This window comes from Taurulus bubalis, assembly GCF_910589615.1.
Source record: "Taurulus bubalis genome assembly, chromosome: 12".
Taxonomy (NCBI): domain Eukaryota; kingdom Metazoa; phylum Chordata; class Actinopteri; order Perciformes; family Cottidae; genus Taurulus; species Taurulus bubalis.
This window is the reverse complement of record NC_136600.1, coordinates 17562487-17582234: the sequence shown is the minus strand read 5'-3', so window position 1 is coordinate 17582234 and position 19748 is coordinate 17562487. Positions and strand designations below refer to the sequence as shown.

The window sequence follows — 19748 nt, the reverse complement described above, 5'->3', positions numbered from 1 at the left end:
ATTCAAAAGCTAAAGAAATATCCAATACACAGAAAAACGTTTCAATTATTTGGGTTAGCAGGAAATCAAGTTGGCAGAAACAGCAACATTTTCATTGTGTAAGGCTCCCATGTATTGCATCAGCTGTGAGGCTTCAACGTGAGCGGGTCAAACCAAGACTTGGATTGCTCACAATTCACTCTCTCCGGCTGGTGTCTGGAGGTGGTTCGCCCACTTATCACTCCATGTGCTCCTGCAGAGCAGCAGTGCTACGAGCTGAAGAACGAGAGGTCTGGTGACGTGTGAGAAAGGTTTGGAGACTGAGGGGAAGGGGAGGAGGAGGAGCAAAGAGGACAGGGGATCAGGTAAATGATGGGGAAAGAAAGAAAACATGTTGAGATCGTTGTCATTACAAAATGGTCAACAATGGAACAGTTTTACCAACAAATAAACAGTAATTTGTCAATCTGACTTAAATCTATTACTTTGTGGAAGGCGTTAAAACTACGTGTTTGGCAATGGTGCTTCCATTTGTCACTGAGTAAATATATCAGCTTTGCAAGGGACAATCTGACAACACTTTGAAGGGACAATATATAACCATATTTGTTACATCACTGGAAATTGAGCATGATATCCCGCCACACTCCGATTTAGGAGCCCGTGTAAATATTTTCAGCCTGTACTGGCAGAAACTAGCAGTTATGAACTCCACCACTACATCCACTCTGATGAAGATTCAGCACAAAACCTAATCCACATCGGTCTGCATTGAATTTACTTTTTACATAAATGGTTTAAAGAGTTTTGCAAAACCCAGAAAAGAAAAATCACCACATCACACTTACCGTGTGTCAACAAAAAAACCCTGCCCTATGCACTAATTGAAAAGAAATCACAGCAGTATCATACAATATTTACAAGTAAACATGTAACTTGTACAGCCTGCACTCACATATGTTCAGCTCAGTTACACCATAATCTTAAATACCTCAATATTTCTACAGTGGTAATTAATACTGAATTACTATATTTATTTATTTTTAAACTCAAATTACAAGGAATGATATCAACCCCTTCTCAATTTCAGCACAAACATCCTAAATGAGGACCCAAATTAGAGATTATGGTGGAAAGCAGAACAGTTTGTCAATGTGAAAAGTTGTTAGTTTGACATTTGAGCTGTCTAATTACCAATTCAAGTATTGTCATAACTATTTTACCAATTATCACCTAAAAGTGTGCACCACCAACCAATCGTATTTTAAGTCCTGAAAAGCATGAATCTGTCAAAGATGAATCCCAAAACCTCTTCAGAAATAACTACTGTTTTGCACTTACTTACTTGCGTAAATAGGCTACAATTTCAGTTGAGAAATGGACTTAAAATAACTAGTATTCACTCATTTTTAACCTCCCTCTTTATTACATTACTGTCTAAATCAATATAAAATACTTCAACATACGACATTCAGATAGCACAAGTACATGTGCAGTAAATTTACAAGTCTTATTGGTGCCATTTTGGGCATTTTTAGGATATTGTCAAATTTTTTTCAAATTAAGTCACCTGTCCAATATCAACCTGTCGATTGACATAAAAACCTGCTTTGCAGCTCAATAATTATTTTATTAGGCCAATACTGCTGTCAAAAAACACAAGACGGATAACATTAACAGAGAAGACGTGTGAGGCAGCATCTCTGTTGTTTTGTCATCCACCTCCCTGCGAAGTCCCTTTCGCTTACCAGCCAGATGTAGCATACAAACCACTTATTGTTATTCCTTCTTGGAGCAGCAGGTTTCCCACCAACGCTCCAACACGCAGACTTCACCGTGAGCTGTATTTAAAGACGGCAGCTGAGCTGCCACTGTTTCTTTGGATAAACAGCTGGTGAAGTTAAGACGGCCAACACGGATGACAGATCGGCTTCATCACTGCGTTGATCAGGATCTGCTGGATTCCATGTGCTGCCAGGACTCGTACCAGAGGATGATGAAAGCAGATTCCTTCTCTGCCCACTTCGATTTTGGAGATGGAGCTCAGCTTTGACGGCACGAAGGAGTGACGAGATCACCTTGACGAATAACACTTCCCTACATCCTTTATCATACAAAAAGTCAATGCTCATCAGATTGAGACTTCTCCCGAAAAATGGCCAACCATTTAATGACTGTGACCAGCAGATGGATACCACTTCATTAAATCAGGAACCAGACCTAAGACTTCAGTCCATCGCTCCATTACACGGGCCATTTGGTTTCGCACAAGGATGAGGACGCACAGCTAACTGTAGATACCTTGAGGACACCAGGTGCAGGATAGGATATACAAACCACTACCTCTTCTTCTTCTTCTTCTTCTTTCAGGCAAACTGCTGGCATATTCTAACCATGTTGTCTGAGAGTCTCTAAGAGGAATATGTAGAGTAGACCTGAATCTGTAGGCTTGTTGTCAAGCAGGAGAGCTGGATAAAGACTTGAACAGCGGTTTGTATTTCCCTTTTGGTTGACAAGGATTGAATCTTCAGGTCATGGAGCTGTTGACTTGAGGAAGGAAAAAACATAACAGAACACTGTTAGCTTTGACATCTGATGGTGGTTACGGAACAGGAACCACGAGGGTGCCTCCCTGATCTGGTTCTGTGACTTATGGGCCTCTAAATGCTGAGACTACATGTTGATCCCAAATCTAAACTGTTCACTCACTTATCTGGCCTTATCAATGTTGTAAGATAACTTGGGCATTAGGCTATACTACAAAATTTGAGTGACAGTGTGCGCAGACTCTTTGTTTAAAACTGTTCTTATCCGAGTGTCAGAAATTACATCTGAACTTGAGTATTCTCCCATGTATCTTTCTATATGGGTCTTCTACAGTTGTTAGTTTTCCAACTACCCTATCTGAATAGGCCGAGGTGTCTGAAGTGCAGTACATTAAATGTCAGGCTCCATGATGAACCCTTATGGTCTCCTTTAATGGCGCTAACCCCCACACCCTCAGGATGCAGCCAAAGCGGTTGTGCTGGCTTTGCAGTCTATCTTATGGGGGTCACAAGGGTAGAAGGTGACACCTAGCCCAGTAAGATAGGCCATACAGGAGTCTAAACAAGAGAAGCCCAGATTGGACTGCACATACTCCACCGGCAAGTCGGGCCTGAACCTGCAGAAGAAACGGAGAAATTGAGATCTCATAAGTCACGAGGACCTAAAATGAGGACCTAAATGTGCAAATATAACTTTCTGAAACTTTACTTACGTTTTGAATATGGCCCGAAGTGCAATCTTTCTTTCCCTCTCTAGAAACTTGTCAATTAGGTATGAAGCCATTCGCGGGGCTTCCCGGTACAGCTTGAAGAAACGGCGATAGTTTCCTAACGCCCAGGCAGCACGGAGCGCAAGAGCATGAGCGACACACACATCTGCCCGCAGCTCTGGGGTCAAGTAAACTAACTCTGTGGTCAGATCTGGAGGGGAAGATAAATGGTTAAAAAAAACAACATTAAGTTTGATTAAGGAAAAGGCAGAGAGGGTAAGAATGAAAAGAAAACAATGTGAGCATACCTCCAGAGTTTTTAGTGAAGATGTAATACATCAATCTATATGCTGTAAACTCTCCAATGTTTTCTGAGGGATTGTCCTTATACAGGGCCTTCAGCTGCGTCTGGCACTGGTTGAACTCTTCATGATCTCCCTGAAGACAAACATTCAGCTGGTATTAAAACATGTTGTCACTTTCAGCTACTCCAACACTTAATAAAAAAACAGATTTACCTTTTCCAGAGCAATGCGTGCGTGACACTCATACACTTCCACTGTGATCTCAGTACGAACTCCTTGGACCTGGATGACAGAAAAAAAAAAAAAAGTAAAACAAAATTCTCGAAAAAAACAAGTTAACATAGTAAAAAGACTAAAACAGACAGACAAATAAAACATTCATGAACATTACTAACTGTGAGGTCCTGTCGTATGGACTTCATCTGTTCACAGGCGTAGGTGTAGTCCTGGTGGGTTTTCCAGTGGACTTTCACAGTCTGCAGAGATTTTCTCAGGACCTTGGAAAAAAGCAAGTTTAGAAAAAGATCACTGTCTGGATCTTGATCTTCTATCACGCAGAAGGATACATAAACAAAGGATATATATACGGTTTCATCATATGTCATCCCTTTCTTCTCCCTTGTTGTATGCAATTTGTATGGTAACAAGTATGCTCAAAAAATGACAAGGAAACTTTAACAACACAGTGACGGACATCAAAAAACATCATTTTAGGACTATAAAACTGCGGTGAGCATAGATTAGACAGGCTTACAAAAGAATACTACTTACATGCACAGGGCGCACAGTGGAAGGATCTGGGGCACAGGTGAGCCTCAGATAGGCCTTGGTGATGTCCTGGCATGTTCCCACAATGGGACAGTCCTCCCAGCTGAGGCCTTCCTGCGTGCCATCAGGCAAGTCCAGGGAATTGATGGAGAGAACCAGGGGCTCCGAGCGAAGCTGCTTGTGGAAACGAGCTGCTCTGCTCTGCTTCTTTGCTTCTCTCATGGGGTCATGGAAATCCAGACCAGCATTACCACCTTTCCTCTTCTTTCCAACAGCTGCATTGGAATCGTCCATGTTTCTGGGAGAATAAGTAAAAGGTTGTTCAGAAAATATGCCTAACAGTGATCAATGAGAATAGCAGGGGACTGATGAGATTGAGATACATTTTTGTAGTTACAATTATGTATTTACCTCCTTCCTCTGTTTGCTTTTCCTCCTCTTCCCCGTCCTCTCTCCCCACGGCCTCTATCCCTGTCATTACCACGACCACGACCACCTCTCTGATTTCGCCGTGACAGCTGAGGTCGGAGGTCACTGGAGATGCTGCTGTCTGACTGTGAGCCAGAATCACTGAAAGCATAGAGACATAAGACATTTAAAAAAGGAAAGACAAAGGACGCCTACATTCAAAGAAAAGACAGGGAAATGGTGCCTTACCTGCGTTTGTGCCTTTGGTTGTTGCGGTCCCTGTGTCGGCCGTGGGATGGGGATGGGGAGCGGGAGGAGGAGCGGGAGGAACTAGAAGTTGGACTCCTCTGAGAAAATATATTCCTGTAGTGGCCCAATCTGTGTCCACCACCCCTGCCTCTTGAAGACGCAGCCACTGGACTTCCACCATCTGATTTCCTCTGGGATTGAACAGTTTCCCAACGAGACGGCTTGACCTTTAGACTGCAAAGAAATAAAGACCCAAATCACAATTTGCAACTATTCAGACCAAAGAAATGCTTCAAGAAAGTTTGTTGCAGTGGAACTGAGTGAAAACAAATACAAAATTCAAACTAAAACCAAACATTTACATTTTCTATATTTGGATGTGATCTGCAACACTTATGTGCATTAGTTTAAAGAAATGTCAAAGCTTAGATAACAACTAATACATACAACAGACAAACACTACTAAGCTTACTCTGGCAATGGCTCCCGAGTCCAATCAATAGTGTAAGCAGAGCCATCCTTCAGCCGGTCCTGCAGAACTTCTTTCAGCACCTTCTCTGTACGATCTTTGTCTTCCTCTGTCTCACAGGCTGTAAAACAGCGCTGCACATATTCCTTCATGGCTTGGGGCCAGTCCTGGGGTCTGGAGAGAAAGCATTCAAAGTCAATATATCATTCACTGACTGTCGATTTTAATCCGTAGGGACAGACTAGTTCTCACCGCATCTGAGCACCTCCGGGTGCAGCACTGGCGGAAGATGGGGAGGAGGGAGTTGGATTCAATCCTGCGGACTGCTCGCCTGGCGGGAAAGTCTGATTGGACATTGGAGAACCCTGAACCTGATAGGGCCTCTTGTGAATATTGAACTTTACTGAAGCTGACCCAGGGGACTCTGTGGAAAAAAAATAACATCCAAGGAATACAATTAAGAAATAAATACCAATAGTTTGTTCTTTATTTCCTGCCTTCTATAACTGTAACTAAATAACCACTATTAGGTTCGTAGGAGCCGTACAGTGAGATGCAGAAGAATGGAACTTTACTTATTTGTATAGAAAAAAAATCTGGTTCAAAATGTAGAACCTAACATTGGTCCAAGGATCATCGTTTAAGCCTCAGAGACTCTCATACTAAGCTCATCCTAATGGGATGCTCCTAATTTTTCAATAACCAAACACGGAGCTCTCTGATTGGCATAGACAAGTAAAACACCTGCCTACTTGTACTTGTTATGCACGACTGCCATTTCACAAAAGAGCAAATCTTACGTTTCATGCGGTGCCACAGTTGCTGTCCTTGTTTTTTGTTTTTGTTGGCCTCTCCTCTGCCAAGCCCTGGTACATACTGGCTTGGCTGCTGTGAGGTATTCTGAGAGGCCTGATATGTATTCTGGGCCTGGAAGCCCTGTCCATAGTTGGGCCTACCCTGGGAATGATTGTAAACTTGCATTTGGTTGGGGTCACCGGGAGAGTATTGCATGGAGTTGTTTGCACTGTACGCATTTTGTGATGGAGAAGGGGGGTACTGGGAGTTGGGTTGGGGAGGAATTGATGGGAGTGGGGGAGGAGGGGGTTTCTCTGAGGTGGTTGGGCTCTGGGGTGGCTGGGGAGTAGCAGGGAGAGGTGGTTGTGATAGAGACGGGTAGCCAGGTGACTGTTCTTCCATTCCAGGCACTGGGGGAGGCTATAAAAAGAAAAGATGGAAGAAATAGCCATTTTAGCAACTTTTGGAGTAGACATTTTGTTCCTAGACGTCACATAAATGCCTAAGAAATACAGTTGAAATTCCTTCAATCAAACGCTTATACTACTACTGTCAAACTATTACAAAATGTGTTCATCGAAACATGTTTGATAGGGTTGCTGGTCATGTCCAGGAATTAGTTTGTCAGATGCTCAAAATTTTAAAAGGGGCCAGTGCCAAAACCTCATGCTGTCTGTTATTAGAGAACAGCATGTATATTTGTCTTGAACTGGCACAGGATGTTTGATACGCCCTGTGATCCGACTACACGCACATGTGAAGAAAAAAAGCTGTAAGCTAAGTAAGTGACATAGCAAACCAAACCTGTGTGTGCGCGAGCATCCATTTGTGTACCTACGACTAAGTGCTTTTTTCCTCACCTCTCTACCCTATTGGCACAACGCCAGTATTTGAGTGCCTTAGCTGTTACAGTAAGAATTGTGGCCAATTAGCCACAGTTGAATGTGTATATAAAAAATCCTAAACCCTGAATGTTGTGTACTGTTCCAATCCTAGTTACTGTACATGTGACATAACTAAGGAATGAATAACTACAAAATGTTTGTTATGTACCTGTCCATTAGAAGCGGGAGTTCCCGAGTATGGCCCTTGGGGTACACCGTACTGATTTGATGGATATGTTGCTCCATACTGGAAATACAGATAAACTCATGCTGTCATTGTAGAATCTTCTCCCAATCTCTCAGCATCAGATTTTATTTTGGCAGACACAGATGTACAAGCCTTTCCGTGCCACAGTGTTGAATGCAGCAGATGCATTTGTATCAAAATGTTATCAACATACAATAAAATGTATTTCTGTACTTACTGGACCCATGGGGTAGTAGTAATTATATGGGTATGTGTATCCAGGATACTGTTGCTGAGTTTGTTGGTACCATGGATAGTACTGCTGCTGCTGCTGTTGCTGCTGCTGTTGTTGTTGTTGTTGTTGTTGTTGCTGCTGCTGTTGTTGTTGTTGTTGCTGCTGAATGGCAGCAGGGTCAGTCACTGCTGGCTGAAACTGACCGGGCTGAAATGACACGTGTGACAATGAGACACAAATAGACTTGTTATTTCAATACAGAACAGAGAAAATCATCCAGCAGGGACAGAAATAGCAACACTACAAGGATATTTTGAGGAAAGTACTTCCAAAGCAACATTTGAACAGATCACGTTTACAGGCATTTCCCCAATTTACACATCCAAACACTTATTACTTGTATGGCAAACCAATTTCTACACAATTGTTGCTGAATGAGTGTTGTATATGTCGAAGAAATAAATAAATAAGCAATCTGTAGACACCCACTGTTGCTATAACTGTTAATTGTTGTAAAACAAACACAAATACATCCATTGTAAAGAAGTAGGGCACCTTTTAATGTCGATTTGATACAATTTGGATGTTTTTGTGCCCACATATGTATTTATAGATTTGTTTGTTATCAGATCACACAACATGATTTAAACAATGCTGTTTGTTAAGAGACACACAAAGAGATAAAAGCACACCTCTGCTGTGGCTGTCCGGTTAGCTTGTGCCGTCTTAGCAGCGCTCTGACTCTTGTTAATAGACGCTAGTGCTTGTCTTGCCTTCTCCCATTCTGGGTTTTCGTGAACCTGGCCATTTCCAGCACTCCCATAGGACCTGCAATCAACCAAAGAACAATAGTATTTGAATTAGTCATCAGCACGTGCACAAGCTTAAAAAGGCATTGAGGTGGAGTAACACAATGTATATTAATGGAAACATTAAAATGATATAAAAAACAACATATTAACGATGTATTCCGAAACAGTTTGGACTATAAATGTGTCCGACTGTCAAAATGTTTTCACTACGTGGGGACCAACCTGATTATTAATGGTGAATCTAGCCACTCACTGATCACCTGTTTGATTAACGTTAGCTCTCTGTGTTCACGTCTCCGTCAGTGTGTAAACGTTACTAAGGTTAACGTGTACATCTCAGTCAGTAACAAAACAGGACTGTCATATAAGACCAGTAACCGTAAGCAGCTCACAGGTTCGCTATTAACGAAACCATCGGCCTGTGTGTCGCTCGGTATTTAGGTTTAACGCTAGCATACGTGATGCTCACTTGTCAACACCCTCAGTTGAGCTCATTGTGGTCAACTATCATACCATACTTTATATTTACGTTTTAGTCAATATGCAGTAAATGTATTGAATCTCATTAGTGTTGTGTGCCTTGTGCAGCTCGACGTGAGACATACCAGTTGGTTGTCGGGGCCGCTTGTGTGGTGTTGGCCGCCATTTCGCCAGACGACAGTGAGGAGCTAACGGCTGTTTGCTAGCTAAGCTAGCTGGCTAACGTCGTTAGCCCTCCTGCTAAAGCAACAAACAGGTAAACAAGATGGACTTTGACACGAGGATCAACTGTTTAGTAGAGCAGTCAGCCGACTGCCACTGACGTCGAGCCAAACAAGGCAAACTTGAATACAACGTTATTTGGTTTTAGGTGCCGATTAACAAGTGAAGTGACCGTTGGCGTTCCTTCCTTCTTCGTTGACGACAAAACTTCGTCTGGCTGCGGAGATACAAAATGGCAGATAAGTGAAACTGCCCGAGTCAAGTGACGTCGTAGTTAACACTGTTTTGTTGCCGAGAGTCTATCCTCTCAGGCATAGCTTGCACCCTTGTTATCCCCACCTTCTTTACTGGATCCACCAATCAGATGCCGGTTTAAAGTTTAGGCCAGAGCGCCAGAGCCGTATTCGTCTACTAGCCTGTCAATCATAAGGAATGGGAAGGGGTTGTAATGCCTGACAGGCTAAAGTGAGGGAAGAGTTTCTCAATGGTTCTTAACTTTGTTCAAGTTGGTAGTGACCAGGAAAATAAATCATTACTCTGATAACAAATATAAAGTATATATATATATATATATATATATATATATATATATATATATATATATATATATATATATATATATATATATTGATATATATATATTATAATACATCATATATTACATACATACACCCTATACACACATTCACCCTAATTAATAGTATTAATATCAACATCAGGTGCCAACATGGACTAACAATGTATGTTTTTTTACTTTGTGTTTTTCAATATTTATAGATATTGTGCATTCTCACACATCATGGTATTTAGATGTGTCCTCTTACCTTCCTGTGAAGCACATAAAGCTGCAGGATGTGTGTGTGTGTGTGCGTGTGTGTGTGTGTGTGTGTGTGCGTGTGTGTGTGTGTGTGTGTGTGTGTGTGTGTGTGTGCGTGTGTGTGTGTGTGTGTGTGTGTGTGTGTGTGTGTGTGTGTGTGTGTATTACAGAGAGGGGAGTCATATCCTGTCCCACAGTCATCCCCCAAGTCATGCAAACCTTTCTTTTACTCTATGGAGTGCAAATTATATTTTCTATCTGTTTTATGGTTCATAAATATGTTGCACAGCAACGAACAGGAGGGCTCATAATGTACATTTTTATTTAAACTTTTTTATTATTGAAATTAAGAGAGTTGTATTGCCTTTAAATACATGAATACTGTGATGTTGAAGATAACTCAAGGCCTTCCTTTGGAATCTCCTTAAAACAATGACTAAATCCTTTGTGTTTGTGAGCATTAACCAACTGGATATCAGGATGCATCGTTTTCAAATAAATCACACATTGTATTTAGTGTAATTTCCAGACCATTTATCACAGTAAATGACATCATGTGGCTGCTGAATGAATAATTTGTCCCCATTGTTGTCTTGTCTGCTAGATCATCACACAAATATGTTGAGCATTTGTGACAAGATCTCACAAACAATGACTCACTACCCAGCACCATTGTGTGAATACCTGGCGTTTGGTAATGCTTCTGCTTCTTTAACCCATGAGAGGAAGCTGGATAATACGACTCTTAAACAGCATCCCTCCACCAATTCATTTGTTAATCAAAATTCAGGATAGCTCCTTTTTATTTACTTATTGGTTGCATGAGGAAATGAATAGGGTTAATTATGTGAGTTAATTATGTGACTTTCTAACAAAAATATGCTGTTGAATGATGCAATACACAAGGTAAACTTCACTAACAAGCGTTCCATCATGATTTCAATCAACTTCAAGTTAAACCGTTCATAAGAATTTCAGGGTCAAATTAAATGTGTCTGGTATATTTTAACATTAAGCATAACTGTGGCCTGAAAAATGTTTTTAGTTATAATATATTGATATGTTTTGCTCCAATCTTGGGGAAGTTTATGTTATACAGTTAAAAACGTACACATACTAAGTTTAGACTGAGCGCATGCAGTGTTTTAAACTCACAAAATCACTTTTTACTCCTATTTGAGTATCCTTTGCTAAAAACAGTGTTCAGCTGTTTAAAAAAAATATTTTGAAAAATAAATTATAATCATAAGAGAAAATAATGGGCTTTGGGCCAACCTGGTGCTTTGCTGGTGTTGGTCTTTTCATGTAATTTGTTAACAATCAAAATATGGCTAGAGCCTTATTCTATAAATTGAACTAGCAAAAAATATAGCTGCACGTCTAATTTAATTAATACATGAAAATATGAAAAACTTAAATAATTGAAACATTTTAGAAAGTCAATGACGGGACTCATAATCTCAGTATTTCAATCAAGCCCTTTTTCCATATATACATACAATTAAAGCTGCATCATGGCAGTTACAATCTAATTAAGTACATATTTATACACGTAACCCTCATTCACATTGACTTAGTCCTCTACATACATCCTGCCGCTTAATTTATAAACTATGTCTCACAATGATCTTATATCATAACCTTAAATAAAGATTTTATCTGATTAGGTACAGTCTGTTAGCCTCGTCGTTCATCTTTAAAAAACTCTGTTAAAGTCGAGTGATACTTTGATCCAGCTCTCCCCAATAACCGTCGCGTCACTTCCTCACCCCATGCCCATCCCTTTGGAAAAAAAAAGAAGAAAATTCACACAGACCAACGACGGCGAGAAAAAGAGCGAGGGAAAAGTCGAGAGGGAAGCGAAAGTCAGAAAGCCAGATGAAAAAGTTGGATACTGAGGAGCGAGCCAACCAAAGACCTGAATATTCTCTTTAAGGTAAGTTTTCTATCATTTGAACGTGTCGGTGACGCTCACTCAGGTCAATTGATTAGCGAATTTTACATCGATCCGAACGTTCCTGCTGCTTTGTCAGTAAGTGTAACCCTCGCGTGCTCTTCGTGTAAGTAATACATTATATATTTAAGTCTTATAATACGTCATCTACTTTAACTATTATTAGAAAGTATTTAGGGTTGGGGTAGGCCTGTAAGCAAGCCCCCTCCCCTCCCAAATCTGATTCTCTCTCTCTCTCTCTCTCTCTCTCTCTCTCACACACACACACACACACACACACACACACACACACACACACACACACACACACATAAAATAATGATTTCTCAAATGTATATTCTGGTTAGCAATGTATGATATTGATCAATACAGTGTCATTCATTTTACTTACTTATGATAGGCTTTATAAAATAGTAATATTGGCTTCCACTTACTGTCATGATAATTAACTTGACATTTTGCCTTTTGTCATGCTGAAATCTCAATTTCATAACCATCAAAAGTAGCAGAGATCAATGGCTTTGGTGCTAGAGATCCAGTACATGTTTTGTGGAGAAAGTTACAGTCTTGTTTTTGTCCGCATACACCCCTGAGGCCAGAGAAAAGTATGTGCTAGCGTTGCATGAGTGTGTTTCAAGTACAAGTCTCAGCATGGCCTTCACAGCCGCACCATTGCCAAAATGCTCATTGGTGTCCCACAATGTTGCACAACATGGTGAAGTGTTGACACTGCCCTGTCTTATCATTAGGCTGGACTGGGGCTCCAGTATTTTCTGAACAATTTCTGTATGACACTATGGTATGTCATTTCAGAGTTACAGCTGTATATTTAAGAATTGTCTCCCTGTTTTTCCTCTTTCTTCCCGTCTTCCTCAATCTGCCTACAGTCATGCCGCTGCACAAATCAACCCGGGCACCTCGCCTGGACCCCACCATGATCTCAGCCCCACTGGGTGACTTTCGCCACACCATGCACATTGGGAGGGGGGGCGATGCCTTTGGGGACACCTCCTTCCTGTCCACCCTTGGCCCGAGCTCTGCCAGCCCTGACCCCGGGAGTCCAGGGACGATGCCAGATGCCGACCCTCAGGTGGCAGTCAACCACAGTGATCTATATACAGACGCCCCAGGGAGCCCTCAGAACAATGAGCTTCAGCACTCTGAGTCAGTGTCATCATTTGACCTGGACCTGGACTTAGGCCCGTCTATGCTGGGAGATGTACTCGGGGTGATGGACGGTTTGGGGCTGGACTCCAATGAGGAGGATGTGTTCAATCCCAAAAGTGGCACATCCTCGGTGGAAACAAATCAGGGGAAAGGGGCTGTGGAGATGTCTGTGAACATTCAGAACGAGCTGAATGGTAAGAACTTGGTTGGGTTGGATGGAAACCAGGTGGGAGAGGGAAGGATACCAGATGCGAATGGGATCAAGCAAAAGGGTTTACGACCAAAAGTGCGATTCAGTGACAAACGAGAGGAGATCATTCGGCAAGCATCTGAAGAGGAAGAGGGTCAAGGGTTTGACTTCCAGGATGAGGATGAGTTGGTGTGTCGCAGTCCAATGAGGGGTGAGAGCGTAGTGGGTGGCGGTGAAACCGAGGTCACCAATCACAAAGTAGATTTGCCACCTAGTCCGGCCTCGTCACATAGCTCAGAGTATGAAGGAGTCACTCCATTGGACAGGAGGAGGGTGGACAGCGGCCACTCAGAGACTGATTCAGAGGAGGAGGAGGAGGAGGAAGAGGAAGAGGAAGAAGGACGGGGCTACACATTTGAAGATGAGTTTGATGATGAAATCGGTCTATAGGGGATAGGTAAAGTTTTCTAATGAAAACAGATCTTTGCTGTCAAGTACATCAAGTAAACTGCATTTTCCGAAACTCATAACTTGAGTATCATTTGAATGGGAGGCGTAAACAGAAAATAAACTGGATTTAAAACAAAGATTTACAGTTTGACGATGTTGCTCAACTGGAAAAAGCATTTTATGTTTTATCTGTAAGGGTAACAGATTTGCAATAGACTGTCATCTTGATAAGAACAATTAATGCGTGTCAAAGGTTTGGAGCACTTTGATTTATTTCATTGACTTGGTTGCTTTGCTATGAAACAGACTAAATTAATGATGCTTGTATTGTTCATTTCTCCTATTTCTGCCATCGGAAGTTCACACAACATTGAACTTTATGTTATAGTGCCTTAAAGAGAGCGTTTTTCTTCCATTGTACTATGTGTCTTAATAATTATTTCTTTTATTGCATGTTTTATTACAATCTGTCTGCTCGTGATGTTTAATGCATTTTATGAACTTTTTGGTTCCCAGAGACAGTCAGAAAATAAAGTTATTCTGTGTATAAATAATTACGATAAATTTGTCACATTCCAAGTCGGACAGTGAGAGTTTCCCCTTTTTCACATCTGTTTTTATTGTGCAGTTGTTCAAGTAACTAAAGCTTTTCTGTGGGCTGTGGGGCTGAACTAATACTAAATGCTAAGATAATCATGGGATTTTAAGGTCAATTGTAAATCAGGACCAGCGGTGTATTATGTAAATGTTTGCTTGTATAATACTTGTATTTTATTTCATAATGCTGTAAAGGGAGAAACCATTATGCTCTATCTGTTGAAAATGCTGGTTCAAACACAATTGCTATCCTGTGGTTTAATAAGGATTACAGTGACAACAATAAAACTATTATTGGGATTTTAAAATATTCATCAGCCATGGCTATGTCTTGTATTTTCTTAGGAAATGTGTACTAGGTGGAAAAAACTGAACCACATAAAGTATTCTTTTACATATATCCACTTCCTGAAATAAAGTTATTATGTGCTTTCTACCCTTATAGATAAAAAAAAAAAAAAAGTCTCCCAATGAAAACAAATTCAAGAAAAAAAAGAACCTGAAAATATTTTTTTACATTTTATTTTCAGCATGCAATAGGGAATACCTAAAATAGTTTCCACATCTGTAAAACATACAAACAAAAAGTTCAAGAGTAAAGTTTATAGCACCATATGCTATGTTGGCCAATAAATGTCCAAAAGAAGAATTATAACCTACACAGCGTTATGTACATTATTACAAGCTCCCTAATGATGAGCCATATTAGAGATTACTGCTCATTACAGGTTAAATATATACTGTTCATATAAATGCAAAAACCTCTCTCAAACACTCACACACACACACTACACAGATATTGTCCGGAACAAGTTGAATCCTGATAGAGCCGTGGAGATCATCACACCAGTTATCTGCGGGTGCCAGTGGATCTCTTTGATCTCCGACTGGCCCTGGTGCAGGAACAGAAGCTGAGGCGGTAAGTCCTTCACCCCCTCCACCCTGGCACCCACATCGCATGACTCCACAGACAGATCCCACTGGCTGACGACGTCGTCCGCTCCCGAGGCGGCGAACACACTCGAATCCACGGGGCTCCACTCCACAGACGTGATGGGGGCGCTGTGCTGCTTGAAATTCGCCACAGGCCGTCCGGTCTACAGGTAAAGGTGGAATTAGAGGTTTGAAAGCTATTCATCCTGTATATAATGTACAGTCAGGCTACAGACGTATCAATCCTAAAATGAAAACTGATTTATAAATGCCTTTCGTTTCAACAAGACATTGACAGAGCGTACAGGAGTGCGTTTTAAAAGCAAATTATAATTTGGATTCCAGTATTAGGAGGATGCTGACCGCGGTAATGACATACTATTATTGTGTAACAGGCACAAGATGGAACAAATGTTATTAGTTAGGTGTGGCCAAACTGTGAAAGTGTTTGATTATCTGATGGTGCAACTCTTCAAGCACTGTTTGTCTTGTAGCACTTTGTTGTGACGACACTCTTTGATCAAACAGTAAGATCTTCAATCCGTGTCATACTCCAACAAGTCATAACTCATCGTTGTACAAAAGTCAACTGAATTATCTTGTATGAGTTAAATGATTACTAAGATAATGAAAATTATACTGTTGGGTATTTCATTTTTTACCTTAAACTGTCGAAGGTCCCATACTTTCAGAAGCCCATCGTCCCCTCCTGACAGGATGAATGGTTCGCTCCTGTTCCAGCTGATCACATTGATGTCTGATGAGTGAGCTCCGTTGGCTGAAAGCATTGAGTTGGGCGGGGCACGAATGTCCCAGACACGAATAGACTGATCCACTGAACAAGATGCAAAAACCTGTGGAAAACAAGACAGTACAGATTTTGTGTGCACGCACGCGCACCGCACACGCACGCACACGCACACACACAAAAATTGTGTTTATGCCCTTTACAAACCTTGCAACATCGATACATTACAGCCAACACCAGTTTGGTTGCACAAAGTCTCAGTGTACACACATAGAAGCATGCAGAATTCACATACCACAAACTAGTTTGGTGAGTAGTTAAATTGCACATTTTAGTCTGCGTTTCTTAGTCGTAAAACTCTGATGTCACGCAGTTACAGGTGGTGTTCTCAACACCAGTCAACATGGCTTCAAGCATTCATTCCTCTCATCACACCCTGTTCCTCCACCTGAACACCATTATACGATCACATTATTAAAACAGTGTGGAGAAAATCATCCTCTAAATTTGAGTCATCCTAAATATTTAGGCTCAGCTTCTCCAGCGCTGCAGTCAGCGAAAAGAGGACCTGACATGCATGTCAAATCCTGAAATGCATGTCTAATATTTTGCATGTACGCATTTTGGGTTCAGGAGGAAACCCACACAAACCGATAGATCCAAGTCGGCCATAGTGGGGCGATCTCGCAGTGAACAGACAGTGCTGCCCACTAAAGCTTCATCAGCGGTACCTCAGTCTAACCCGCTACGTCAGTATTTTCCTAAAAACATACTGTAGCTTCAGTAGGCGACCACTGCAGATCCTCAACAGACTTGCTGTGGGAGCTAAAAGGTCGTTGGTCAATCTGCCATGAAGTTCCTCCCTCTTGTGGCTCCCACACATGGATGTTCTTTTTACAGTCTCCACTGACAAGACGACCTGATAATAAAGTAAAAACAGAACACTTGAGCTATTGGTTGCAAGACACACACATCTATGCTATTACACTTCAGCTCATGCAATTAGGACTGTATGTAAAATATGACCCATCTACATATTTACAGTCCGAAGTAAAGCAAAAATAAATATGTGTTCTGGGTGATGTTGTCACACCACACATTTGAATGATTAAAAACAGGAGGCAAGTGTATAACATTAAGTTTCAAAACCTAATGTAAGCAAATAGTTTGTCTCATTTTTCATCTGTAAACTTCCTTGCCGGTCAAGGAGCCACTTACCAGCTACTAGAGGTGACCAATCAAGAGCGAAGCCTTCAGCCATGTGTCCTGAGAAGCTGAAGAGAGGTGTGGCTTCCTTCTGCTGTTTGATGAAAGTTGCCATCGCAGCAGAACTGTGCACGGCTTCCAGCTGAGGTTGGAGGTCAAATATTTCTACCTGTCCCTTCTCTGACCAGACGGCAGCCAATGACTGCTCTCCACGTCGGGTCACCTGAGAATTTAGAAGCAAAATTAGGCCGTTAAACAAGTTTCTGATGCAGCAGTTCAGGTACAAGTCTGCCTAGAAACTGACACAACATACTCTGACTCTGTTAATCCCCCCATAGTGAGGCATCATGGCCAGCTCCATCTGTGGCTTCTTATCTTCATCCTCCTCCTCTTCCTCATCTTCACTTTCTTCATCACTGCTTTCTTCCCCCTCTTTGGCTTTCTCTGTTCCGTGAAGGTTATGCATGCGTATGACAAGAAGTCTGCAAGAAAGTGAAAGGATGCATTTAAGAGGATGTAGATGACACATAACCTGACACGCAAAATACTTAAGAGATAAGGATGTTTGCTTTATTTCAGGGCTGAGATTTATGAGACATAATAATCTGTTCAGTTTCTGAGAACGTTTTCCATTAACCTTTCACTGACCCTTAAAAAGGAAAATTCCCAACTCTTTCAATGCTGGGTGGGTGATATCAAAACAGAACTGAAACTGTGCAACACACAAACCTATTGTACTGTGAATAATGTCTTGGTGCATACACGTCCAAACCCATCTGCTGTTGCTACTTCTGCAACAACAAAAGCTTTCACACAATAATATGTGCCGCCAGTGACGACCATCTAATCACATTTGTACTGCATGTGAGCAAATAGTAATAAAAACACTTATTTTTAAATGTCTACCTTTCTAACATATTTGTATTGGTAATACCCCTAAATTATACGGACTATGGATAAGAGTGCAGATACTATACTGCCTATAAGTGTTGTCTGTTTTACCCCTGAGGAGTGAAAGACCAACTCACAACCAATCAATAAATAATTAAAATCAACAGTAATTAAACACTGGGACTCTAATTATCAAAAGCCATCTAGAAATTAGTTATGTTTGGGCTAAACAATAAGTTTGGACAACACAATAACTCTAAACATTTTAATGTAGTTAGATCACACTGGAAAAGCGACTAAATAAACTGTACTAAAACCAGTCAGAATTCATATTTAAAAAAAAGAAAACGGACTGCCAAAATCCAAAGGCAATCAGTGTAGATAGAAACTGATTTTTACATGTCTGGTGTCATATTTTCAGTGCAGTGTGTCCATCTTGGTATCATTAATATAATATGGAAATTATTCCCATCTATTAATAAGCAATATTGTATGCAACCCCATCTGGCCTGATACCTACCGTTATTTTCAAAAAATGTTTTTATGATCCATAATGGTAAACTTGTGTATACATTTTAGGATTTGTTATTGTTGCTATCTTAAGACCTATTACGTTTGCACTCTTCCCACTTTGTACTGCAACTGCTGCACAGCAATTTATCTCTGGATAAAGGTATTTTTATCTCTATCATCCACCTCATAACATGAACATAACATTAATATAAATGTTAAGACAGAAGTCAACAGTCCGCCGCCCCCCCCCCCGGCTGTAGTCTCTCAAAACAACAAGTGAGGGGGTTAGATTCATTATACTGATGAGCAGGAGAAGTGGTTAGGATTTTTTATCATGGCGCTTTGATCAAAGTTTGACTAATTTATGTCAGATAAAAACATCCATAACTTTGACTACGCGGGTGTGTACCTGTTGCTCAGAGCCGCGTCCGCCTGCGTGCCCGCGCAGAGCAGCATGGACAGAGGGAACTGCTCCCTGCTTTCTCCATCTCCATCCCTCAGGACGTCGAAGCTCAGACACGGAGCCCCTGAACACAAACCAGAGTTAACACTGCAGCTTCTGCACGGGGACGACACGAACCAGTACACACCAGTGGGGCTAACTGGTTGCTAATAAATGTGGGCGGGCTACGACTTGCCTGTTTGACACTCGTGGTACATGCGGTAGGCGGACCGGTCCATCTCCAGCTCCTCTCCGGGCTTAAGCGGCTCGATCCCGGGCACGTACACTTTTCTCTCTTCTCCTTCGTCCGCTCCTTCATCCTCCATCTCCACTCCTTCATCCTCGTCGCTGCCAGCCTCGTCCAGCTCCTCCATCTCGCCTCCTTCCTCGGCAAACGTGTCCTCGTCGGGCGCAGACATCTTTGCAGAGGCAGAGTGCGCTTACTTCCGGTTTGTCGGGAGGCCACGTGGTTTAAACATTGCACTGTCACCCCTCCCCAGCTGCCTCACTCCCCCACCCTCACTCTCCCTGTCTCTTCCCTCGGTTTACGGGAATTCAGCTGGCCTCTTTTGGCGCTTGGCTCCATGCTGCCAGGAAAAAAATCAGACTTGCAAATATTTGTCTTGGAAACTGTGATGCAACTTAAATGGTAGTTCGAATTAAGTGAATGTCCAGTGTTGTCTTCCCCACTTCCCGCAGAACAACATTTGTTCAAACAATCGGGTGAATCATTTCCACGTTATAGAGTCATGTGCATGTACTGACCCAGGACAGGATCTCCCACATGGCCT

The 19748-nt window shown here is 41.6% G+C and overlaps 3 protein-coding genes across 3 annotated transcripts in view; 1 reads left to right on the top strand and 2 right to left on the bottom strand.

Moving 5' to 3' along the window:
- Nucleotides 1–9221, bottom strand: part of leng8 (leukocyte receptor cluster (LRC) member 8) — a 10357-nt gene extending 1136 nt beyond the window's left edge. The window contains exons 1-15 of the mRNA XM_079227216.1: nt 8953–9221; nt 8228–8363; nt 7539–7742; nt 7283–7360; nt 6235–6649; nt 5687–5858; nt 5438–5608; nt 4966–5199; nt 4720–4878; nt 4312–4606; nt 3936–4037; nt 3754–3822; nt 3544–3673; nt 3239–3446; nt 1–3142 (exon numbers count right to left, since the gene is read on the bottom strand). The exon at nt 1–3142 is cut by the window's left edge and continues 1136 nt beyond it. Coding sequence (XP_079083342.1) covers nt 2980–3142; nt 3239–3446; nt 3544–3673; nt 3754–3822; nt 3936–4037; nt 4312–4606; nt 4720–4878; nt 4966–5199; nt 5438–5608; nt 5687–5858; nt 6235–6649; nt 7283–7360; nt 7539–7742; nt 8228–8363; nt 8953–8993 — 2577 coding nt within the window. The 5' untranslated portion in view covers nt 8994–9221 and the 3' untranslated portion in view covers nt 1–2979. The remainder of the gene's footprint in view (nt 3143–3238; nt 3447–3543; nt 3674–3753; nt 3823–3935; nt 4038–4311; nt 4607–4719; nt 4879–4965; nt 5200–5437; nt 5609–5686; nt 5859–6234; nt 6650–7282; nt 7361–7538; nt 7743–8227; nt 8364–8952) is intronic.
- Nucleotides 9222–11684: 2463 nt separating this feature from the next.
- cdc42ep5 (CDC42 effector protein (Rho GTPase binding) 5) lies at nt 11685–14730 on the top strand. The gene is made up of 2 exons (XM_079227226.1): nt 11685–11802; nt 12708–14730. The coding sequence occupies exon 2, from the start codon at nt 12710–12712 to the stop codon at nt 13625–13627; it is 918 nt and encodes a 305-aa protein (XP_079083352.1). The 5' UTR covers nt 11685–11802; nt 12708–12709; the 3' UTR covers nt 13628–14730.
- Nucleotides 14145–19376, bottom strand: grwd1 (glutamate-rich WD repeat containing 1; the record flags this gene model as incomplete). Its single annotated transcript, XM_079227288.1, has 7 exons — nt 14145–15321; nt 15820–16011; nt 16679–16824; nt 17124–17334; nt 17425–17593; nt 18925–19074; nt 19174–19376. 7 exons carry the CDS (start codon nt 19374–19376, stop codon nt 15013–15015), a joined length of 1380 nt encoding a protein of 459 aa, XP_079083414.1. The 3' UTR covers nt 14145–15012.
- Nucleotides 19377–19748: the final 372 nt, after the last annotated feature.

Excerpts from the sequence above, each read along its gene's own strand:
- cdc42ep5 (XM_079227226.1), top strand. The coding sequence starts at position 12,710 with ATGCCGCTGCACAAATCAACCCGGGCACCTCGCCTGGACCCCACCATG.